Source organism: Pagrus pagrus (assembly GCF_965226575.1).
Source record: "Pagrus pagrus genome assembly, chromosome: 15".
Classification (NCBI taxonomy): domain Eukaryota; kingdom Metazoa; phylum Chordata; class Actinopteri; order Spariformes; family Sparidae; genus Pagrus; species Pagrus pagrus.
The window spans coordinates 5,598,684-5,625,004 of record NC_140199.1 but is presented as its reverse complement, the minus strand read 5'-3'; the positions used below and the strand labels follow the sequence as shown (position 1 = coordinate 5,625,004).

The window sequence follows — 26,321 nt, the reverse complement described above, 5'->3', positions numbered from 1 at the left end:
ACCCGAGAAGCATTCAAGGACAGCAAATGCTAACCAGATGTTACAGCAGCTTTTTGTTGTTAGGAGGTGAGTGAGCGTCTTAATTGAGCTCTGTGTGAGTTTGCCTGGATTCTTAAAATAAAATAAATGTCTCAGTAGCCCCATTCACACTGTCTGTGCGTCAGTGCGGGGATCCTGCGCCAATTCTCCGTATCCTCCTCTGTGTGAAAGTCTCAGACGCGGTGAGGGGTGAAATTTCTCTGCAGCTCTGATGCGCCTCCAGAGGTAGTATCAGAGGCGCAGCAGAGGCGAACCGAACCTGTGTGAATGGATAAGACGGCAGTGCGGAGTGGGGGCGTTGTCGGTTTGATGGTGTTCACAGTCTGATAACTAAACAGATCCTTCACTCAACAAAATAAAAGAGAAATGTCCCACAAAGCAACGTTACAGGACCAAACAACAGTAATGTAGTAACTGGTAGTGTCTTTGGCAATGTATATGAGGAAAAAAATACCGCAGTTATACGTGGAGAAGTGTCTGTCGTCCTGTCTGTCCTACCGACTCTTTGTCACAGTTCTGCCCGAAAAACACGTGTCCCCGGCAAAAGACTTTAACTCACCAAGTGTTTGTCTCCTTCCACTATTGTGTTGTTGTAGTTACTGTCTAGACAAAAAATCACCACAACGGTCAGCCCTCTGGTATTTACCCCCCTCCCCCGTCTATAGTGACTCCTTACCCCCTTGCCTCAGAGACTGTGGTTACAAATACAAAGACATCCTCGTCACAGCTGGCGCTCACTCTCTGTCCTTCACACAGATGAGTCAGGATCAAAACTGAGGACAGAAGATGTTTCATGGTCGAGAGCTGCAAAGTGTGTTCGCTGACTTTCAGGAGAGAAATACAGATAGATGTTAATGAATGTCATTGTCGTCTCAGATTCATGCCGATGGAAAGTCAGGTGAAGTTTCATAGTCCACAAAACATTTCTGGAGCTTCACAGCAAAACAGCGTTGCGGTATTCGCCTAAACAACTGAAGTGGATGGGGACTTGTTTTAAAACATTAAAAAACAAAAGAAAACAACTTTTCTGGCATAATCCAAGTCTCCAGATCTGAAAAGACAATATTTACACCCTTAACTTGCTGACGAGCTGCTAGCGCTTCTAGCTTAGCGGCTAAAGTTAAGACTTCATCGTATAAAAGGTGTAACTAGGTCTTTTTAAATCAGTTTGGGATCCCAGGTCTCCTGGAGACTTGGATTACGCTAGTCAAGCTGTATGGAGTCATTTTAGGGGGAAAAAAGATTACACGAAATTCAAAGGCGAGAGAGAGGTTGTTGGTGCGTTTGTCTATATATGAGTGTGTGTATACTGAGTAAAATGTTTTTCAGCTGGGATCCCCATCCTACCCCTGTACCCCTGGAGTTAAACAGCTTCCACTCACAGATGTTCATTTCCCTTTCTGGGCAAAACAGATGGGGGCTATTTTTTTTTTTCTTTCCTCCTGTGCATGTGCGTGTGTGTGCTGCCAGCTACGAGTTACACTAACTCTTGCCTGCAGGAAACACCTCTTTAACCAGACTGCTGGATAAAAAACACCTCTGTATCAGTTCTAGTGCAAACTGCGGTAACATGTTTTTTCTGCTGTCAGCTGAACGAGGGAACACCTAGAAGACTCAGAGGACATTTAATCTCAAGCAAAGGGAGCCACACGATGGATTATAGTTGTGGATTGACATAAGTACATGCCAGAAGGATTCAAAATGGAATAAAGTAAAATACAGTTTGCAAAACATGTTAATCAGCATCAGCGGAGGAGGGAAGAAGTCTGTGTGACTGGAGTCAAACTACACTGTTATCCCTGAAGTGCAGTGGAAGCACAGACGTGTGGTTGACTCAGCTACAGTTGTTAGAAAGTTAGTACACTGCGTCCTAATAGGGATGCATGATGTTGGATTTTTGCCAGTATCCGATTACCAGTATTTTCCAACTAATTTTGGCAGACCGCGGACGCAGATGCACATATTTTTCCATCTTAGACCATCAAGTTTATCCTGCAGTCGAATCAACAAATTGCCCACTCTTATGGTGAGGGCCCACTGGCACACTGAACTGTCACTGAGTGACATTGGTGCATTATATCCACCAAATATTTTCCACATTTGTATTCGTCCATTCTCTCTCCCTCATCCAAATATTTTTTTAACAACAAAACCACACCATTGTTGTCTCTGACGCAGCATCACAACATGGAAAGTTGTCGATACCTCATCTCATCTCCTTTTCACCACAGACTGACGCACAGACAGAGACTTACAACTTGAGCCCTCATTCATCATTATAAGCAGTTTAAAAACATAATATAGATTGTTAATGACCCAATTATAATGTTGTTATAAATAGATTTAAAGATATGCTGTATGCTGATAAGTGTTATTTATTAATATACAACATTTTTCAACAATTACAACTTCAACCAGGAACAAATACTTTCTATAATCACAAACGTGTTGTATCATATTGTCACTCTATATTTGTTTAACAGTAGGACACAGATGACTGCACTGAACGTCAGTCCTTGAGACTCTCTGGCCTCACTGTCGCTGATCAGGTCAGATTTACATACTTAAGGCATTGTACACCCATCTACATTGGTTGCTATGGTAACGGCCTAGGTAAGCCTGTGTACATATGCTGAGTATGTGTCCTCATTCAAAATAAAACCAAAACAGCAAGCGGCAACCCTGAGAAAGTACATTGTATTCTTCCTCCCTATTCACCATCTTATCCAACACAACATTTAACATGAAGGATTCTGTGTTTCCTGCATTTCATCGTTCTTATTAGTGTTTCTGTCATCTTAATTTTCCATAGCTTCGGTAGCCTGTAGCCAAAGCACAGTTTGATATGTTTCCTTGATAATTTTTTGTCTTATGAAGAGCTGCAAAGATTAATCAATCAAAAGACGACTGATCTGCAACTTCTGTGACAACCATTTTTGCTAAAAAAAAAAAAAGAAAGAATATTTCTTGGTTTGAAACTGTGGTTTGGAAAACACAAGACATTTGAGGACGTCATCTTGTGCCTGTGATTTGATTTTTCACAGTTTTCTAACAATCTACAGACCAATTTATCAATGAACCAATCTTTATTTTGAACCCTAGACTTATTCATTTCATAGCCTTGCAAAACTTTGTTCAACTGTGTGAGAGAAATGTCTTCCTATCCAGTTCAGGACTGAACACCTTGAAAACATTATGCAGTCTGAGAAATCCCTCTCCTATAGTCTCAATTACATCTGGCTTAAATGTACATGTGAGTTAACTGATAATAACTTATTTGATATTCTATGGTGATTGTATTATTTAGTCAGAAGGCTAATGTAAAAAAGCAAAGGTTGACTGATCTTGAACCATTTCCAACCAAATCCCAAAATGCTGTGAGTTTATGATTGAGCAGGCTGAACAGAGCATAGCCGCAGTCTGCTGTTCACCAACACACACTTCACCTTCACTATGACGTCAAGTGCCAGGACAGTATTATGCAAATCTTAGGGGTTGCATGGGAAGTCTAACTGTGAGTAATGTGAGCAGTATCCTGCTGGGGAAACATTTACAACAGATTGAAAATCTCTCAGGTTACTTCAGGAATGAAATGAAGTCTAACCTGTAATTTACAGAGCAGGTAAGATCAGAGCTCCTTCTGATTGATTGCATCAGATCTAAAACTTTAGAGTTTGTGTCACACCCGCACACACACACCTTAATTATTACTGTGCTTAATACCTTCTACCCTTCACCCTGTGAAGTCTGGTGAAGATCAACATTTATGAATGCATGATAGTATGTGAAGTGTTTTCTATAATAATGGCTGAAAGTTACTTATTTACTTTTTTTTACGTAACCATTATGTAACCAGGAAGTCCATTAAAGTGATTTACTGATGATACACATACAGCCAATGCACCAGAGGACTTCTTTTGAACCAGCAGCAGGATGTTCAGGGTTCAGTCACCTGAACTCAGACCAGCCGATAAACAGTATGTGATAGTAAACTGAGTATCTTCTAAAGATGGAGGGAAATTGTGATGGATATTTGTTCATATTTGTTCCTGTTTTATTTTGTAATAAATCGTGCATCTTGTTGTGGCTCTCCTCTTCCTGCTTTTGTCCTTTTCCCGTCCTTTTTCTGTGTACACCTGTGTTTAATTTTTTCATTTGCCCTTGTGTATTTAAGTCTGTATTTCCTCCCGTTTCTTCTCAGTTCGTCTGATTCTCCTGCGTCTGTGTGCCTGTTTCGAGGTCTTTGTGTGTCCTCTGTGTTCCTGCTCTGTTGTCCGTGGCTCATGGTTTGTCTTCAGTTTGCATTTCTCTTTAGCTTGTTCCACAGACTTTGCTTTGCCTGCCTTTTGTTGTTGTCAAATTGCGGAAAAAGCTTCCAATGTTCAGTTGTAAATACATAAAATTTGAAATTTCTTTATGTTGCAACTTTGTTTTCTTTATGTTACATTTTCAAATGTATTTTGTGACAACACAGTGCTTATGTTCTGGTAAGGTTTAGGTACAAAAAACACTTTGTTAGAGTTAAAAGAGATCAGGTTTTGGATCAAAATACCTGTTCTGGTCACCACAAACAAGGCTGGAGATGTCCTGACCTCCCATTAAAAATATCAGATTTTCTCGTTGACAAACAAGGTTGAAAATTGCCAAGAGGTCTCCTTAAAAATATCCAGTGGTGTCAAGCTTAGAAATTTTGAAATGCAGTCTAGCCCGTAACTCAACCATCTCCTAATATGAAAGTCAGCTCATAAACATGGAATGTGAAGCAGGTGAAGTGTGCTAGAAATATTCTTCTCTGCTTCTACAAAAGCTTTACAAACACTACTACTGAGAATATTATCCGGTCCATGTCCTTAACTGTGTCTACTCTACCACTCTTCTCTCGTTTTACTTTTCCCGCAATGCTTTAAAAACACCCAAAATATACCAATTAATTATTGCTGCGGCAGGTCAGCCTGTCATCTTCTCTAGTTGCAGTAGTGAGTGGGCAATCTGTGTCAAAACTGGCTTTTTAGAGTAAAAAGCTACTGAATAATGAATTTGGTTGGGGGAAATTTTGATTCCAGTGGCTGTCGTTGGCAGAGGTTGTTAAAGAAAAAGTTTACTATCCTTTCTTCTGTTTCCTTTACTCTCACTCACAGGAATAGGATGCTGCCAAAATGATGCCTCTTTACCCTCTTTCCTTCATCTCACACACAAACTCTCAGCCTATTTCCCCATCTCATTACTATGTGTCACTGTCATTTTCTATTTCACTTAATGTGCCCTGTTTCAATACTTGTCTCGCCACTTTTCCTCTCCAAACCTCTAATCTTCTCTCTGCCTCTGTTTCTCTTTATGTAACTCTCAATTTCACTGTAAAGCCTCCTCTTCTCACAATCCATTCATCTTTGCCTGCTGCTCTCTCCATCTTTAATCTTCTCCATCTCTCTCTCCAGCTTCGTAAAAATAAATGAGGCGGCTCCGGATTGGGGAGCGATGCGGTTACTCTCCACTTGCTACAGACTGAAGAGGGAAAGACAGATCAGGCTTTGTGTTTGTGTGTGTGCAGTTTAAGAGTGCAGTAACAGGCGAACAACTGAGGAAGTTTTGTCGATGTTCAGTGAGACAGAAGCAAACACGGCCAACAAATGCCAGACAGCAACATCTCTGGCATGAAACCGGAGGAAACAGGAGGCAGCAACATCCTATTGATCAACGAATTCTGCTGGATTTGGCTGAGTGGCCAATTGAGCAAAACAGCAGGAAATTCAGGTTTCCTTCCCTGAGCACATCTTAGTGTACTGCCACAAGTTGGGACAAGTCTGTTTTAGTCAGTCACTATCACATCTACATTAAGTAGAGCTGCTGCCCGATAAAGTGTTTAACATATCATACTTTCACTCATTCGCTTTAAAGTTTGAACTTAGCAGAGCAGAAACGCTTCAGAAACTGCATCTTTCCTTTAAAAATCCTAATAAAAATGCCTTTAGAGACCTGATAGTTTTCATATGTGAACTTGTGACACTTGCATCTAATGATAGATACAATGTGTCACATATGAAAATCATTTAACGTCCCTGACAGAGTTTGTTGTCAGGGTATTCAATCACGGGACACTGAAACAAATTCATGCAAGCTGGTGTAGATTAAAATTAAAACAATGTGCGTCATATCTGTGCTGCATGAAAATAACCTTCCATCAACATTATCAGGTTCCCTAATCGCATTGAGTTTAAATCAGAAATATTGCAAAATAGGCTCTTCTGTCTGTTAGTTTGTCAATAAATCCTCAACAAATGTGACTCCTGCTACTCTGTGCTGCAACTCTGCTGCTGGCGCTGCTGCTGCCCGGGGCAGACACCTTCAGTTTATTTCTGTAGCATCCGTCAAAACCAACCACGATGGTGGGGGCAAAGGGCGAGTAATGTAATTGCTGTATGCCTGAACAACGTGCAACAGGTATTTTAAGCAAAAACATTATCTTAACCTTAACCAAGTGGTTTTTCTGCCTAAACCCAACCGGATAACAAACACAGCGTTATCAAAACATTAAAATGAAAATCCAACATAAAGAACTGTAAAGTTGCAACATATCCATGGTTTGCTGAAATGTACATTACCAACATCTGTTCTGGCGACTGGGTTGGATTATGCATCAATAAATGTTTTAATTATATTTTTTCACTAAGACCACAAAAACAGAGCTGCACAGACTGAAAAAACTTGTCAAGTAATCATTATCTCCAGGCTCTCAGGCTCTGGCTTTGATTAAGTATGTTATCATATCAACTGGGTGATGTTTAAATCAATCAACGGTATATCTGCAGATTTCAGTGTCATGAAATAGTATTTATGTACATCATTCTAGCTGAAATTCGTATTTTTACACTTTTCTCTTTCCTGTAAGAACATGTTGTTTTGCCTGAGTAAAATCAGATCTAACCATTCACAGCTGCAGTGCTCTCAGTTCTCTTGTGAGTCATACTGTCTCCATCACAACAAAATAAAAAATACATCAAGAATGAATCTTTCTTTAACAAAGAGACCACTGTAGTTAGACAGTAAACCAGGACCAAGAACTGTGGATTTCTTTGTGTCTGTAGATGCAGCTATTTTTTCTTCAAGTAAGTAATTTGTTAATCATTTAATTAAGGCTTCATTGCCTCCCAGTAAACACTGTTCTGTTTAGCTGAGCTCAACACTGAGTCACAGTTGATTTAAGCTAAACTATGAACATTCTCAGGGTTATAAATGCAGTCTACACCAACAAACCAACACTCAGACTCATGTACTTCTGCCGCTCAATTTACTCACTGGCTACTCTCAAGTGCTGCTTCTGTCTGCTCAACACTTTGACTGACACAAAACACTGTGTTCAGACTTCAAAGATCCTCCCTCGAGATCAAACCGAATAAGATAGGTTTGCACTTTTTCTTATACTCTGTTAGACCTTTCAATCTTGTTCTTTGAAGTTCACACAAAACATGGAAACCCAGTGTGCAGGAAAGTGAAGGCGAGCACTGAAGGCATCCGTTGTGACTGAGAGAGACCTACAAAATGTGCTTTATCAGTAAAGGAGAACAAGGAAATCCTGAGCAGCATACTCAAAGAAATACTGATGAATTGGCACTCTGATTGACTTCTTACGGGAACGACCCATAGCACCATCAAAAGGAAACTTAGACCACTGTAGTTTGTCTATTTTACTGCCAGGGCGATACTGAATACTCATTGTATGATCTACAGAGGCAAGTAAGGCTTTTTAAAGTCAGTTTTCCCGAATCCCACAGCAGCAGATATCTCAAAGGAATACTGCTAACATTGTGATTCAGGTGGTACACTGCGGGGCCAAATTCACACTCGGAAATGTGCAGGTGATCTGGATGGCAAAGATCGCTGCTGCTTGGCAAAAGCATGCAGAAAATTATTAGTGTCAACAGAGTGTTTGCGATCACAATGTGGCTTTCACATTCATCATCCTTATTGTTCACATTGAAGCTTTTCCTGCTTCTTCAAATCAGCTGATTGATGGCGTAACTCTTTCGCTACGATTTCTATCAGCCAATCCTGTCTTTGCTGTTCTCCTCTCTGTTGCTGCCAGCTGTCATTTCAGTGTGTCTGTTGGGCTTTACCACATGGTTAATTGCAATCAGATGCAAAACTTTATGGGTGCGTTCGAACTGATATATCATAAGCGCAATATCTTTTGTGAATCTGACCTTTAGACTGGGTGATTCATGTTGCTATTAGCAGCCGCAATCCATTCGCCCCTTGGTACACAAAACATTAGTATCACCTTCTAGTTCTGATCACTGTTCCAGAATTAATGTGTCAAATGTCTCGAGCCTTAATGATCTGCATTTTAACCTGATTAATCTGAATTTATTGTAGCGCAAACCAGCTCTCTATGGCTGTGAATGTTGAAGATAGTGATGAAACTGCAGCTTGCCAGACTCCTGAAATGCACAGAGGATGTTGTGTCATCATAGGTGGCTCCAGTGTTCCTGCTGTTCTGATTGATTTGTGTCTTACAAATACTTTGTCCAAACAAATAGGACATCGGGGACACATTGTTCCATCTATCATGCAACTGAGCCATTCAAACTCCCCTTTCAAGAGGGTGCTCTAACGTTGAGATGTTTGGTTTAGTCGTCTATTGAGTGTTTTTTTAGAAATCAAAGGAGAATTGGACTTCAACAACTGCAGTATCCTGTCTCAAGTTATACACATGTTGACTGGAAATAAACACGTAGCTCTGATACAAGAGGGGGATATAATTCCTAGCTCTTCCTCTGGGCCCAGAAGTGGTTGAACTGGCATTTTGTGATGTGATACACCTCTTGCTTCTGTTTTGTTAATGGATTCAAAAGTGACACTAACACTGATACTACTCAGGTATCAGCTAATCCGCCATTTTACACCTTGATGAGTGGGACAAAAAGTTCAAACCCTTCTGTCCACATTTTAGTAGATTCTAGTTTGCACTCCTATAAGAAGACTCCGAAATTATAATTGACAATGGACTGCCTGAGTGATTTACTGTATAGTGCACCATAAAGCAGACGAATGATTTACAGTTTTGTTTGTCTGAGTCAATCCCAGAAACAAGAGTCAAGCAATCGATGGACCTTAATGACAAAAAGATGACTCTGAATGGGAATGTAAGCAGCCATTGTTCCAAGAAGTGACACTCCCTTTCACATAACACCCCACCTTGTTTAATACTTATAATTACTTACGTGGTAGAAGGTAACTAATGTCATGAGGCTGACACGACAATTAAAATGAAAGACAAATTAACTTCAGACAGGAAATTCTGGTGCATCTGGTCTGCAAAGGAGGAACCGGTAACAACTCCCTTTCAGACTATTGGCACAACTTAAAAAGATCAAATATGTTCTGTATGTTAATTGCTGTGGGTGTTGGCGGAGCAAGTAGCCAGAGTATGTATACTTGTACTGTACGAAGTCAAGCAACATGCACAATACAGTGCCGCAGGAATGAGTCCTACATCCAGGAAATGAGTTAGCATTTTTGCACTTATGGTTCCTCGTCAATCATTTTTTTGAGTGGGTTTTCAGTTAATTGTAACAAGGTCTGTGGTTTATGATATGATATTTGCATGTTTTGTTCTACAGCATAAAACACTCCAGTGAAAACCACACTTTTCAAGTGTTTACATGTCTTTAAAAAGGTGGTTGCTAACGAGCGGCTTAATGAGACGAAGAAGTTGTCGGGGACATAAAACATGTCATCAGACGGGGACGCATCCACTCACTGGTACAGCTTTACAGCCGCACTTTAGCTGCAAACTATTCTTACTCTAACCTTACAACTTGTAGATTGATCAGTTATAGTAAGATGAGTATACTCGTATTGTGTAGTAAGAGGCTAAGTGGTGTTGACTGTGAAGTCATGCGACCACGATGTATTTGATTTATAGCCTTAGGTATCTTTATCTCTCTCTATCTCTTTACTTTTACTCAAGTATGATGACCTTTAGGTACTTTTAACAACACTGTTCATCTGTTAGCTTGCTGAACAAAACGTATAAGTATCATGAACTTATGTTTCCCAGTTTAACTTGTTTTTAGCTTATTTTCTACAATAATCCAAGTTAGCTAACAAAAACACGTCATCCCTGCCACTCTTTATGGAAAGAAAAACAAGAGCAAGTGGTTAAAAATGTGGCAGAGAAATTCAAAAACTAATGGATGAGCATTATTTCATTTTTCACAGTGTTTGGCGTCATCTTGTTTGAGGCCTCAGCTTCAGCTCAAAGCTGTTTCATGACAGCCTGTCACGATGACTGACAGGTACTGGGACGGGAGTTTGATCATCTGAGTGTGTGACTAAAAACCCACCGCTAACTCAAGGTGAAAACTTGCATATGAATGCTTTCATTTTGATTTTGAAGCTGCTCAGTGCACCACATCTGTAGCCACCAAGGACAAGACAAGACAAAAGTGTTGTAACGTTGAACATTTTAAAATAAAAGGTTGTATCTGTTTGTGTGGACTGATGACGCAACTGGTTTACATTTATGTAAGAATAATTAAAGTAATAAGGTATTCTCTATAGCTCGAAAACAACAACTGGCAAAATACAGCCTCCATACCCACTACAATGTAAGGTGCAGTGGGCTCCTGCATAAAATTCCATAAAAACATGTAAACTCAGCCTCTAGGAAAACACCCTGGGTTGCTCAAACAAATACATGCAGGCACAGATTACAGGTTATCACTTTTTAGATCCGAACAGAGTCATTCTGTCTACTGCTTGTCTTGTAATCATTAAAATCAAGGATATGACGACTGTCACAGTGGAAACTTCCCTGAGTCGTATAAATTGTCTGATAAACCTTCAGATTTCGAAACAAATTACTCAAATTGGACTTGCTGGACTTCCTGGATCGTGTTGCATCATCTTACATGTATCCGTAGCAACACGCCTCCACAAACACATTGGTTGAAGATTATTCCTGTTTTCTATTGAATGTTAATCACTTCTTGGTGTATTTATGATTGCCTCTGGCTTAGTGTTCTCCTGACAAGACTACACAAAAGATTGTGTGTGTGTGTGCTCTTGGCTTAATCCTTACATTTTATATAGATTTTAGAAACACAAAGATTAACAAAACACCATCCACAGACTAGACTTACCGAGTCTTCCGGAGGTCTTTGTATCTTGGCCCACTCCACCGATGGACCCTTCACCTGCAGAAATCTGTGGAAAAGATTCGTGAAGCCCTCAAAGTCTTTCCTGGAGACCTGAAAAACACAAGAACTTTGTTTGAACCTTTATTCTTCCTTGACTTAATTTCTTCACTTGTCCAGAAAATGTGAAAGAAAAATGTGGTTATTGCTTCCCAAAGTGGACCAATTATCTACCAACTTTCTCTAACTGAAGGCAGCAGAACAAACTTCCAGAAAAACACTGCTCAGCTTACGCAGAAGTCTGTGAATCACTCTTCTTTTATAAAATTCAGGTAAATTATTAAGATTTTTGCATTCATTGATCCCACTGCAGATTTCAATCATAAAGTTGGGAAAAATCTTGGCTCTTATTTTATATTCCTTTTACTTTATGACCCCTCACCCGAAGTTCCTTAAAACGGAGCTGGGTATCGAGGAAATGAAACTTGTATTGCTTCACTTTTGGATAGTGATAAAGAAAGAATCAGTCAGCTGAAAGCCTCAAATGTTAACTGTGGGTTTGGTTAAGTGTAATTACAGGTTAAACCTCTGATTGTTGAAGTGAAACATGTACAGTATGTTTACTGAGTGACGAATGAAACAATGTAATGGACGCACAAAGCAAAATGTGAAGCTGCTGAACGAGCATGACTTGTTTCATCAGCAATTATAACTTTGATCATCATCATTCAAGTACTGGTTATACGTGCCTCTTCCAATGTGCCCCCATAAACTGTACAGCAGTCAATGGGGAGCAACATGGGGAATTTTTTGATCCCGTTTGAATTGAGCCATAAATCACCAATATGATGTTTGTCTGAAAGATAATTTTACAAGTCAAGAAAGTCAAAGTTATCATAAATACCACTTAGTTTTGTGTGAAACTGCTCAGTGAACTACAACATGGCCGTCAGCTCAGTACAGAAGAAGTTTTAATAAAGTCTGGCCATATTGACAGCGAAAGGAGAGTTAATCAGTTTTATGAGTTAGCTAGTGTATGAGACCGGCTCTACAAGGTTTCATTTATGGGTTTTGATGAGCGTTCAACGAGACGATGTCACTATTGGGTGTGCAGTCTTTCTAATTACATCTTTTCACAGTCTTATATTTCATTAGTTTTATGACAAACTGCGACTTCTCGCGCTAAAAATGTATCTTTTAAATTGACAAACATCATATGTCTAATTCATGGCACAATGTATTTCTCTCGCCATTCGCTACTACTGTACATATATTTTCTGAAATTAGTGGAAGGGGCATGACTTCGCCTCTCTAGTCCTGGGGGTTAAGCAAAATAAATAACCATGTGAGTGGTCTGCTTCACGTTCACTTTGGCATCTATTTGCACTGGAGACCTGCCCAGTTTGTAACTAAGAGAGTGTGTGTACTCTACAGCTCAGTATGTATGTGCATGCGGCTTTTATACTTGCATAACTATTAGTGCAAGTACAACAGCTTTTCTGTGAACAACCTTTAGTGAGTGTATGAAGTAACAGACACACCCGTATTGACTGACTGACTTTTTATTTTCTGTGAATCGTTTCATCTTTTGTGACTCCTGGAAGTCTGAGGGTGCCTGGTTAATATCTGAAAGAGGCAACTGCCAATCCCTGTGTGTTTGCACTATGTGTGTGTGTGTGTGTGTACACATAAACTAAAGGAGACAGATTAAATGATGTTCAGTTTGGCTTTTTGCTGCCATTTAGGAGACAGTTTACTCATTTCTGATTAATTAGCTGCTGTGGGCTGAGGTGTGTCCACTCCCAAAGCCAGATTTTATTTTGGGCCAATAGGACAACTTTACAGGGTCTCAGTTGGGCTCTCTAATGACGCACTATATCATGACATAGTCTGATGAAACAGATGAATGTTTGCTTAAAAACCTCGCCTATACTGCAATTTGGTGACGTAAACTTTACGTATGTCTGTGTCTGCATTACGTAGGTGGAACCCTCATTGGCACCGTGCTACAGTATGTGTCACTTTTGTGTTTTCCCAGTGTTCGTGAGTGACCCAGCCACCCTGTAATCACATCCAGATGGTCGAGGAGAAACAGAGGGAGGGAGACAGAGAGAGTTTGTATGAGTGTACCTCTTTCTCAGCGCCTGTGGAAGTGTTCAGAAGTTTCTCCAGCTCCGTGTGCATGGAGCTCTCCAGCTGCTGCCGCATCATTTCCTGGAACTGAGCCATCCCTTTGGCCACTCCTTTACTCAGACCTGGGCGGGCGAGACAGGGGAAGATGGGGGACGTGGTTTTTAACTGTTGCGACATATTTGATTTCTTACATATCCTGGATCCTCAGAATGACTCCCTTTCTCCAACTCAACTCCTTTTATTGACTCAAACCAGACATGTAACTCTAGTCAAATGGTCCAAGTCTCAAGCAAGTCCCACGTCATTTTTTCTTGGTCAAGTTAAGCCGAATCCGATTGAAAATGTAATATTTGGGGGGTTTTTTTGGACTTTTGATTGGAAAAAGCAAGACAATTGATGATGTCAGCTTGTGGGCTAGGATATTGCAATCAGCTTTTTCATTGTTTCCTCATATTTTATGGACCAAGCAATTAATCTATTTTACATACTTGATAAATTAATCGTGAGATTAATCAATGTTAAAAATAATCCCCAGTGGCAGCCCTGAATGAGTCACTCATTACGTACCTTACACCACCTTTACAAAAAAAAAAAACGAAACCTTTAATGAAGTTTTCAATAGCCCTAACTTATCATCTAACTTTGAGTTGTTGTAGTATTTATACTGTAGTACTGAAGTATTTGTGTCAGTTTACGTATTACTCGATTGCAGGAAATAAACTACTGACATGTGAGAGAGTTGCTCTCATTCTTACAATCGATGGTGATGCAACAGGTCGAAGGTATATGGAATCATTTTAGTGCCTGTTATCATGAGCAACAATGCCCTTTCTGCATAACACAGAAATATAATATACTCAAGAAAAAAGGACAAATAAAACCCCAAGTAGCTTTAACCAATTAATATAGTTATACCAGAAGTGTCAATTATTAATAATCAGTATCATTCAGGCTATAATACAAATTAAAGCGAGTGAAAACAAACATTTCACAGCTCTGCAGTTACCACCACAGCTGTACAAGCACGACCAATTAGACTAAAGTAGTGTAATTATACCAGTAAACAAAACAATTTTCTGAGCCTCATTATTTTTACTGTCACCTGGCATGAACACCTTGGGCCAAACTATTTTACTGCTGACAAAGAACAACCTGACACACATTCATCTACTGTAAGAGGAATAATCAAGTTGTAAAGCACATTAGGCTTTGGGGGTGTGATACACAAAAATGTGACCAAATTAACCATTTGGGCCTGTTTGGGTCTGTGTTTGGTGATACCTAAAGCACTTAGGCTTTTTTTGTGAAGGTACCTGAGTCAAAACTTTGTGTAAAAGCAAAATAATGACGAAAAAGCCACTTTTAAGATTCAATCATTTTCATGAAATCATTTTCGTTGGCGTGCTAGGGGCAACTTCTGATGCTACCGTAAAGTTGCCCCTAGCACGCCATTGAAAAGTCTGTCTATCAGCATTCTTCTCATTGGTTAGCAGATTAGCACAGTGAGCTAACCAGAGTGACCTTCATCGTATTTGGCTCACAGATAAAATACAACAACGGGGAAACAAAGTTTTCTGGTAGAATGTGACAGCAGAAGGAAATAGGACGGATTCACAGTAATGTCTTTAGATTTTATGATACCTCACTGTCACTGTTCGTCATGAAGGGCAGATAAACATCTGCAAGCCAACTGATGTACCAAGATGACTCATAATAAACAGATTAACGATAGCATGCAAGCTGTATCCATTAATCATTTGCATAATGGATAAAGTGTTTTTTTAGTTTTTAGTTAACACGCTGATGTTTTGACAAATGCCCATCACAATAGATTGTGGAAGCTAAAAAGTATAATATTTGCCTCCAAAATGTAGTGGAGTGGAAGTATAAAGTAGCGGAAATTGGAAATACTCAAGCAAAGTACAAGTACCTCAAAATTGTACTCAAGAACATTACTTGAGTAAATGTACTTAGTTACATTTCATCACCGCCCATCACAGATTTATCAGTATCGGTGTAAATTCTCAGTGAACTTGTTGTTCACGGTGCGATGAAGTCATTTGGGACCATAAAGTTTATCATGAGATTGTTAAATAACCTGCCTCCATTACATACTTATACTTACTTTGTTTGACAACATATTTTAGGGATCATTGCAAAAACGTGTATTTATGTACGTGTTCTAAGAATATTGGCTGATATATCGATATCAGAATTTATTTACTCCCTAAGAATGTCATCAGCATCAGCTCCGAAGATGAAGTATCAGTCTGGCTATAATTGAAATTATTAACTATTATCAAAATTATTGTCGGTCAGTTGCTTGACTTAGCAAATCATCTTATCATGTCTTTAAGTAGCAAGTCGAATTGACAGATAACCAGCCATCCTTTGGAGGTCCTAAAGACTTAAAAGCAACCAAAAAACTTTGACTATAATCTGCAACTGTGCCCAAAAAAGAGCTCAAGAGTCATCGGCACACTGAATGGCAGTTAGTGTTTGTCAAGAGTGCTGTATTCATGGCAGCAGAGTCAAAGTTACTGGCTGACTGGCTGTTTATTAGACAGGACATGTAGGAAATGTAGAGACAAAAAAACAGAGGTGCTGCTGATTAATGACATACCAGAGGAGTAAACCACAACAAGTGAATACACTTGATATCTTTTACCAGAACGCCACTCCATACATTACTTCAGTGAGTCAGTCACAAATAAGTAAATATAATCAGCCAGGTCCGACGTGGTAATTATGTTCAAGTACACAAGGAAAGTTTCTTTCTTGCATTGCGAGATAAAAGTATGTAGTTGGCAAGGAGCATGTAAATAAGAACTATGAGAGAAGTGAAACCCAGCATAGTTGTCACATGTGACTGATCAGTCAGTCTGTGAGGCAAAGCAGTAAGAACGTTCCCTTTCCATTCTGAATTTTTATCTATTTGTTGTTTTTATCCTGTTTTTACTTTGTTTAACTGTGAAACACTTTGTGACTGGTGTCTGTAAAAGGTGCTATATACATCTTATGCTTGAGGCATAAGTCTCTGCCACTAAAGATCATTTCATTGTCAATGTGTTCTCGATTAATCAACTTAATCGAGAATACATAAACAAGTTAAACTTAAACAAGTTGTTGTTTGGTCAATAAAATGTCCAAAAATGGTTAAAAAAGCCCAAGATGATGTGCTCAAATGTCTCATTTATTCCACAACTCAAAGATATCATCATATCATAGGAAAGAAACTAGAAAATATTCACACTTCAGAAGCTGGAACCAAAGAGTTAATGATTAACTTAATTTAACAGATGACAACTAGTCAATTATTCAATTAATTGTTCTCTAGTCATTTGATTTAAACAGTTGACTGAAATGATTAAAAGCCATTGTAGTTGACTCTGGAATTGATTGGCATTAATGTGGATCATAAAAAACACAGGCATGGTCCTTTACATCCACCGTTTTATTTACCTGTACATCTACGCTTATTAGAGTTAAATGCACCCTCTTCATCACCACTTACCTTCTACATAAAGTGCCATGTTTCTGCAGCCAAGTGTCGACCAAAATAATAAGATAAATCCCAAATCAGAGCTTCAGATTAAATATCCCACAGGGCAAACTGATCATACATCCCTCAAATGAACACACAAGTTTCCTTCATGTACCCTAAAAGCCAACTGATCATTCATTAGACGCGTTCAAGCCTTTAAGTCCATTCACAACTGAGTCTCTGGAGGATGACACGTCCTGGCTACCTCCCCACGTCCTCGTCAAAGAGCAGAAAGAAGCACACATGTATCCGATCCCACTTATCGTTCTGGATGGCTGCCAAACGTCCCTGAACACGATCCTGGTTCGGATCGAGCTGGATGTTTTATTGCTCGCCGCTCATTTTCCAGCCCCAACACTGTAAACCACGTCACAAATCCTAGCTGTGACTCTCAACCTCTGCTCGTGTTTTTCTTCTGCCTCGCCCACTGCCTTCATTTTTATTACCTTATGGTGATTTTCAGCCCCCTTTTTTTTTTTATTACACCAGTCCGCTCGTATCCCATCAATGATTCACCGGTGACACACACACACACACATACACACACATACGAGTGAGTCCAATAAGACGACCTGCCTCACGGGCAACTTCAGAGGCTCGGAGGGCTGCGGAAATGAACGACTGATGGATGGATGGACAGAGAGGACGGCGTGTACTCGAGAACCAGTGAACACAACCGCTGCTTACTTGAGGAACATAAATACAACGTCAAGAGAGCTCGAGTCTCCGGTGGTACCGTGAACACAACGCGAGGAGAAACGGCCGTTTTCGACAATAAATGTCCAAAAGACGAACCCGCCCGTTAGCTAACTTGAAGATACAACCCTCAACACATCCCGCTTGAGAAATGGGATACTGTCAAAAGGAAAAGTGATAAATGCTTTCAGATTTTAAGCCATTTTCTTACTGTGTGACTGTAGGATGCTGGCGGAAGAAAAGTCGATGGGGTCGGCCTGGTCCTGCGGGTCTGAAGGACCACAGCGATCCCGCAGACGAGACTCACAGCGGGGTACACACAGTACGTGTTTTGTTTTTTAACGAGTTTTCACCGTTAAACACCGGCCTTCTGTTTCTTTTCTTTACCGCTGCAAAAAACTTACAAAAGGCAAATATAAAGAACTTAAATAAGGTGATTAGTTTTAAGATATTTCACACTACAGTGGCATTCCTGGAGGGGGCGAATGAAAACGTTGGAGGAGGACGGCAGCCAATGAAAAAGCCGTTTTTCCTGTGACGCAACTTCAACAGCCAATAGAATTGTGCTACGTGAGTTACGGTTTCTGGCAATTCCGGGTTAAAGAATGCTCCAAAATGTGTAAATAGGAAACACACACACACACAAAAAAACGCTTGTGTATTCGTGCTTACTTCTGTATTTGTAATAGTTTGAAAGAACCAGTTAATATTTTAAAGTGCATACATGCATTATAACGAGTATTATCAAACTGGCTAGGCAGCATTAAAAATGCAAATGTAAAAAATTGTGTTTGGTTTTGGTTATTTATTCCTTTTATGTCACATCCTTGTGTTTATATCAGCAAAGACACGTTGTGAATGTAAGAAATTACAAATGTTAAATACTGTAAATCATTCCTCATCCTGCTCGGTAGTTAAAAACTAGGATATACTGCCCCTGCCTGGTGAAACTTTGACATTGCATTGTATCTCATTTTCTGCAGTGCAACATTTTAATTTTGTGTAATCACATCCTTGGTGTATTTTAAACATTCACCATTGTGATACACAGTTTTGTTGCTTAAATGAATGACAATCCAAATCAGATTTTTCCCATAATGTCTAAAATAAAACTGTAATCCCTGCTGGGAAAGACAGTATTGACTTACTTCTCATTACTGTGTTATAAGCTTCAGATAAACATCTTACACTGATACTGGAAGACTACTGCTAAACCCCCCTCCACCCAGCATACTGCATGGAAATTTGTCTGGTCTGACCAGTCGCCCATCTATCCCTACATATCTAATGCAGCCTTTCAGCCTTTCTGTATGGCAGGTCCTCACTCTTGTATTTGTTGTAAAAAAAAAAAAGTACCCAAAAGTCATACTTAAATAAAAGTAAAGATACTGTGTTAAAAGCAGCATGCAGTGTGTAAGGTAACCAAAGTTATCAAATAAATGTAGTGGGGTGATGAAATACTCAAGTACCTCAAAATTATATCTCAATACTTGAGTAAATGTACTTAGTCCATCACTGTAACATTGTATTGCTAATAATTAAAACTGCAGTGTAGAGTCTTAAGACATATTTTTTCTGCAGGGACTCTCAAGTTTAGTGTTTTCATCCATCACTGGGCTGATACAGAAAAACAGTCACAGTCACACGTTGCCAGTTCACCTAATATGCTACTGTTGGACTGTAGGAGGAAGCCCACGCAGACACAGGGGGAGCATCCACACAGAGAGTGCCCAGCTTGCATATGACAACTAAACCTTTTAAGTGTGGCAGCTGCAAAAATGGCACTGCATATTATATATAATTGTTTACTTGCAATATGACACTCTGTTACGACCCCAGAGGTTGTATATAAGTTTTTATTGTCTCTCTGCTTAAATAACCCTCTCTGTTACCTGAGTGTGTGTGATTGGTTGCAGGTGTGTTTGAGTGATTGTTGGTTGTCCAGGGAGCTGATTGGTTCCTGCCTAAAAAAGCCAGGAGTTTAAAGGCCGGCTCTTCCAGTTCCTGTGGGCTCTCCTCTCTCAGCCAGACTAGCAGCATGTCTGTTTGTGTGCTAAATGTGTTTTTGAATAAATCCTTTAAATTGCTTTGCTGCTGGTGGTGCTTGGGGGATGGGAGGGGAGTCTCATTTTCATGTTGCACCAGGGTTTCCCCTAGGCCCTGGTCGTAACACACTCACTCGGAAAACAAATGAAAAACAATCACAAAATCCACTGCACAGTGTTTCATTTTTTATTGTTTCAGCTTTAAAAGTTATCCGTTCCAGTGTAATGGGACTTAATGCATCATTGACTATATGTAACAACCATCCATGTTTCACTCACCCCCCAGAGAAAGATTATTGTAGAACAGCTGGTAACATGTGTTGTGTACTTTCAGTATTTACTGTATACTTAAGGTGGAGTTATACTTGTGCGTCAGTGTGCAGCCGCCCTGATGTAAGAGTCTCTTAACTGAAAAGGAGACTAATGTCAGGTATTTAAAATCACTTAAAGCCAAAGTAAACCTGGTCACCTTCTTTACTCACTCTGTGATTGACAGAGCAGATCAGAGCCAGCAGAAGGTGTGCAGTGCAAATGGATTTGCCTGGCGATACTGAAAATGACTGAGCTTTTCTTTAATTTGTATAATGTTGTCTTTACTAACAACAATCACCAACAGCTTTGAGAACTCCCCATAGCTGCTGTACATTTTTACACAAGTATAAATCCAACTTTACACTCATAAGCACTGACTTACTCACTCACTCTGTCTCTCTCTCACACATACACACACACACAAACACACATACACACACATAGAGTAATGCCGTTGGGGTCGGTGGAGTGCTTTATCACAGGCGTGAGTCTGGAGTTTTGGGGCTGTCTAAGTGCTGGTTGGGTGGCTTTGAAGAGTCTAGTCATACTCCCAGGAAAGCCACAGCTGTGTCTCTCTCCTCGATCAGCTCTGCTGCTGTGGCGTCCATCTTTGTCTGGGAAAAGCCGTTGATGGCCAGGCCATCTACGATCTTCCAGCTCTTGTCCTGAGGAAACAGCATATTTTCATAAGTTTTGTTTTTTGGAGCTCTAGGGCAAACAGTGTCGTTTATTGCTACCTTATTACTTGATTTCAAAATAAACTCTAAGCTGCTAGAGGAGGGAATAAAAGGTCAGATCAGTCTCACCTTGATCTGGACAGGGAATGAGTAGATGAGGTCATCTGGGACTCCATATGAGTTGCCAGATGAGTAAACACCCATGGAGATGAAGTCTCCCTGAAAAGAAACAGGAGAAACTGGTTAAAACTGGATTTCAAACACAATGTTACTTATTCAGAAATACCAGAAACAAAACTTCCTTTTACCTTCTTCCACCTAAAAGAACATCAGAAGTACAAACATGGACTGTATCTTATTTCTGAGCCACAATGCTTGAGGCAAGGTACATAAAAGTCTGTAGACTCATGACTAAACACTCTTGTATGAGCAGAAATACATAAATATGCAAATATCCTCTTTTTATGAGAGTACAAATGCCAAAGAGTCTTCAATAACCGTTATAAATGACAGAGAAAAGCAACAAATCCTTACATTTAAGAGGCTGGAACCAACAAATGTTTGACATTTTTGCTTGAAAAATGACTTGAATAACTATTACCGTTGCAGCTCTATTATGTATTTATGATTTGGGAAATTGAAATTGTGTGTATTTCACCTTATTTTTCATTGTCACCTCACCATATCACAAAAATGAAGGTTATGCAGGCAGTTTTTTTTTTATTCTTGAGAAAATGCAGCAACAGCAACTTATTCCCACATCAACTGTAATATAAATTATATATGGGGTTTACCTCGGTGGTGCCTGCCCAGATGTCTCTCATGTGGTCACAGATGGCCTTGGCTGCAGACATGGCACTGGACAGCTTCCTGGCCTTGATGACTGCAGCACCTCTCTGCTGCACTGTCTGCGTGAAAGAACATGGACCGTTACATGAAATTGCAGCTGCAGTCAGTGGGAATGTGGGCAGGAGGACCTTGCATACAGTGTTATCTTCTGTTATTGAGGTGTGCAGCTAGTTTCAGTTTAGTTGTGAAGGTTTTGTGATAAAGGCTGAAGGCTGGAATGTCTGCAGCAGCAAGAATTGTCCATAAAATGTGAAATTATTTTGACCATTTGTGTGATTTCAAATATTTTAGCAGACCTGTAAATTGTCATTTTTGAGTGGTTAAAAGAAGAGCACTGTATAAATGTCACAGTCCAACAGATTACAGTGAATCCTCATTAACTCACAGTGATGAACTCTCCTTTGAGCCAGGCATCATCTTTGACTGCCTCAAAGCAGGCGAGCTCACTACCAGACATGTTGACCACACAATGATGCACATCTGGGTACTGGGTGGACGAGTGGTTGCCCCAGATGATCACATTCCTCACATGGGTGGCAGGAACGCCACAGCGCATCGCCACCTACAGGACCGGAGAATAAAGGGAAAAAAGCAAATTCAGGTTCCAAGATCAGCTCAGACAAATGTGGCAGCTACAAGTCTGTGAGTCTAATTTGTACAAGTGCAGGTGTGAATAGAACTGTAAGTACAAAAGAGAGTCCAAAAGAGCACACCTGAGAGCGAGCCCTGTTGTGGTCCAGACGGGTGAGGCAGGAGAAGTTCTCTTTGGGGATGGAGGGAGCAGACTTGGCTGCAATCAGACAGTTGGTGTTGGCAGGGTTTCCAACAACCAGCACCTGAAACACACATATGAACACAAAACAGAACTGATATAACAACATAAACTCATCTTTGTAATAGATTTATTAAGGGTCCAATGTGCTTCCTTGGCATAGGAAGCACAGTTGCCATAAGTGTTTAACACAGGGATCATTTCCAAAACCTTGAAACAACATACGACAAGCAACTTTGCCAGAAGTAGAATAGTTTCACTCAACAGCCTTCAACACAAGTAGCAAAGCAGTGGGGTAGATGTAAATTTGCACATCTGTGCATGTCTCTAAACTAAATCCTGTGTCATTACCTTGACGGTCTTCTTGGCGTACTTCTCCAGGGCGGTGCCCTGGCTCTTGAAGATGGCCACGTTGGCTTTAAGCAGGTCCTTCCTCTCCATACCGTCCTTCCTGGGCATGGAGCCCACCAAGATGGCAGCATCCAGGTCCTTGAAGCCCACTTCCTCCTTGTCAGTGGGGACAATCTCTGCGGAAAGATGGAGTGAATTCATTATTACTGGTGCCGGTTGTAATGTTGATATCGTATAGCATGTATATGATTCAATTTCTCAAACAGGTGGACTTTACTGTCACTGTTGTAATAGTTCCAGTCTTATAAAAGGTTAGGATAGACGGACGCAGCCAGAACAAGACTTCGTCTTGGTTACCATGGTGACAGGTAACAATTCCCGCCCTATCTAATACATGATTTGCTGCCTGAAAAAGAGCAACATTGATAACACCAGCGTCTTTCTGAAAAATTGAGAGATTTTCAACCAATAGGGTTTGAAGAAGATGCATGAACAAGGCAGAGCCAAAGTTTTGATTTTACTAACTTTCCCTTAAATGGACATAATTTGTGTTCTTCTGTGTTTAATTTTAATTTGAAAAAAAAAAAAAAAAAAATTAACATGTATTACAATAACACTCTACAATCTCCAATATATTTTTGGGCACATCCCCACATGATGGGACGAACAACGTTGTGTTTGTTCAAAAGGATCTTTTCCGTAACTGATGAGCTCTTATCAACGCTGTCTCTTGGCTGTCTCCACAGTAATACAGAAACATTTTCTCAGGTAGCATTCCCGTGAAAAGGTCATGTGAACAATAGACTTGTTCATACAGTCTCCAAAAGAATCACATCAGAATGCATAAAGCACAATGCTTAAGTCTCATCTGTCCATGTGATCTAATTGTTTCATACTTTCTAAATCATACACAATTTTGGGAGATGTATTTTGGATGTATCCAATGAGTGACCAGTGTTGTACCATAAGGCTAGACCCATCTCAGTGCATGAAGCGTTGTCTTTGCAGCACAGTTGTTAATACAGGGGCCTCTCACAGCCCCTGTCCAAACAAAGCAAAGGACAGCACCAATTCAAAGGAAAAATTCCAGGTCACAATGGAGATGCCACATAATGGCGCCTCACGACAGACATCATGACAGCGTTACAGTGATGACACCAGAAACCTCATGGAAACCAACCCGCATATTTATCAACTGTCTCAGAGAGGGAAATTAAAGGACTGAAAAGTCCTGACGGTCTTAAATTCTTAAAGTGACGCATGTATAAGTAAAAGCATTTGAGCTCATTTCCAAAACAGGGAAAATCTATCTGTCTTCTCCAACATTTAGGAGAGTTGTCTGAAGCTGTTAGTCGCCAGCAGGTGGTGATTGATTTTCTGCAAGTGTAGAAATATATAAAGTAGAGTCTTGATTTCAAATAACCACAGGATCCTTCAATGAAATCGACTGATTCAAAAATCCTGCAGCTCCAATCCATCTACAAAACTGTGCCTGTGCCAAAAAAACAGGATCTTATAATGTAAAATGAACTTAAAACAAGGAGATAAAGTACAGCTGCAACATTTATTGATTGCAGCAACTATGATTGTGTTTGTCCATATTCAATCATTTCAATTAAATGTTATTATGCATGTGTAATCATTGATGTTGTGGCCAAATCACACACTTTGTGTAAAAAGAGCCATAGAATGGATTTTCAGATGCTTAATAATACATTCCTGGCTTGTTCCATTAAAAGTGTGTGTTTGCTCTGTAGCAATGCGCAGAAGATCACATTTAAACTGTCCATGTAGAGATTCATTCATCCCCAGGACCAACAATGCAGAATCTAAAGCACTTTAAACAAAACTGTCCACTATATCTTTCCCCCCGCATCTCATTAAAACACCTGTTGCCCCATTGAGATTTAGAGGCTCCAGAAAGCTCAAAACTGCAAAACATGCTAGCATGTTGATGGCACATGCTTAGGACAAAGGCCAGAGCTACAGCTACCAGGGGTGGATAAATTTAGTTTACAAGACAATCATCTGAAATACATTCATATGTGTAAATAAACAGAATTAGAGCCCTAAATGGTTATGTAATATACATTATAATAAAAAACACATTACACACTTCATTATGAATTGATTCAGGATCACAGACAGTGTGTGTACTGCACAAACACTAAAACATGTGTGCGTGTGTGCTGATATTAAAAAGAGAAAAAAAAAGCTATAAACTGACAAAAGGCAGACCTTCTAGAAAGTACAGATTTTTAAACAAGAATACGAAAATATCATCTTTAATCTTTAATAATTCAATTAAACTTCAGACAGCTTTTACAAAAAAGTCTAAAACTGCTATTTGATGCTAGTTTATTGATAATGTATACAGACAATATGTCATGTTATTTTAAAGTATTTTCCACTCTTAAATAGTTACCTCTCAGAAGTGGGAGGGCACAGTCCTGCAGCTCCATGACAACGCCCTCGAGGACTGGCAACATGGGCGTAATGTCCAAGAGGAGCAAGACGACAGGCTGAGAGGAGGAGGAGGAATGAATGGTATGAAATGAATAAAACATGCTGAACTGAATGTAAATGCACTTAAATCATAATTTGCATGTATAATAAAGACATGACAGTGGGGGACTTAGTTGTCTCAGGGAACAGAGTGTGAAGGCCTAAGCCATGTGGCTCAGTGACTACGGCCTGTGCCAAATGGATCAAGTGGCTTTAAAGTTGGCCTAAGACTCTTGGCACAAGATCCGTTTCATTGACTTGAAGGGCAATCCTGGCTCGTCCCGAGGCACATGCACGAGCAAGTGCAAACTGATCTGATTTCCCACAGGGCCATGTTCAATGTCACCCCTAGATTTGTCATATACGTGTGAGATACAGCTCGTCCGTATCCTGTATATGTCTAGTGACGCTGCCCTTACAGTTCCTAATGAGATAAAGGAACTGAGTGTGTTATGTGAGCAAGACAAAAAAGCCCCTCTTTACCTGATCTTTGCCAAAGACATCTCCCTTGGCAATGCTGAACAACAGGGAATAGGCAATCTGCCCAGCAGCGCCGGTCACCAGAACTCTAATAGGCTCAGACTGCAAGACACAAGGCAAATCAACAATGCTGTTAGCACTATTAGAATTGATTTCACTAAGAGGACAGGTATGAAAGTGACACTTTAATTGTCCGGCACACGCGGGGTGTGTCTATTCTTGTCAACAGGATCTACAAAAGCAGAAGGGTCAGTTCAAAAATAGACTGCCTGCCTGTTACATAACAAAACAAGGATATACTTATAGGTTCATCGCCATCATTACAACACACTCAACAGCATTCATTCAATACCCAAAATGACCAAGATACAGAAGCTGTGACAGGTTTTAAATCAAATAAACTTGTGAGGACTAAGGGATTATTTTGTTATGCCACGACATGTAAAACTACAGTTACAATGAATAACAAACTTTGACGAACTTGGCAAAACTTTGAGAGTTGTTGTTATCAATTGGAATAACTATGTTACAATCCATTACTGAAAAGGGAATAACCTATATATGGTCTGGCTTTACTCACCATGCTTGACACGATAGCTTGTGCAGGCTCTCTCCCACTTCTCGCTCTACCCGGACGGCACGCCTATATAAATCCTCAGTCGATCACGACACTCCTCACCGTCTTACGGCAGAGCGACGATCCAGGAAGTACTGGTAGTTGTAGTTTTTGATAGTTAACGCTATCCTTTATCGAAACGAACAAACTAGGCTCAACAGGTTATA

At 40.0% G+C, this 26,321-nt stretch overlaps 2 protein-coding genes across 3 annotated transcripts in view; both read right to left on the bottom strand.

The window, feature by feature from the left end:
- Positions 1-18,160, bottom strand: part of ugp2b (UDP-glucose pyrophosphorylase 2b) — a 35,252-nt gene extending 17,092 nt beyond the window's left edge. The window contains exons 1-3 of one of the 2 annotated variants that reach the window (XM_084375677.1): positions 17,759-18,160; positions 13,305-13,429; positions 11,181-11,288 (exon numbers count right to left, since the gene is read on the bottom strand). In XM_084375677.1, the coding sequence (XP_084231803.1) occupies positions 11,181-11,288; positions 13,305-13,403 (207 nt within the window). In that variant the 5' untranslated portion in view covers positions 13,404-13,429; positions 17,759-18,160. Of the gene's footprint in view, positions 1-11,180; positions 11,289-13,304; positions 13,430-16,821; positions 17,690-17,758 lie in introns of those variants that run through there. The other variant, XM_084375676.1, reaches the window with a different exon arrangement.
- Positions 18,161-19,765: 1,605 nt separating this feature from the next.
- Positions 19,766-26,208, bottom strand: mdh1ab (malate dehydrogenase 1Ab, NAD (soluble)). The gene is made up of 9 exons (XM_084376393.1): positions 26,119-26,208; positions 25,542-25,640; positions 24,979-25,075; positions 22,554-22,729; positions 22,144-22,266; positions 21,816-21,992; positions 21,376-21,489; positions 20,711-20,800; positions 19,766-20,569 (listed from the first exon to the last, which is right to left on the bottom strand). Exons 1-9 carry the CDS (start codon positions 26,119-26,121, stop codon positions 20,447-20,449), a joined length of 1,002 nt encoding a protein of 333 aa, XP_084232519.1. The 5' UTR covers positions 26,122-26,208; the 3' UTR covers positions 19,766-20,446.
- Between the last annotated feature and the right edge of the window lie 113 nt (positions 26,209-26,321).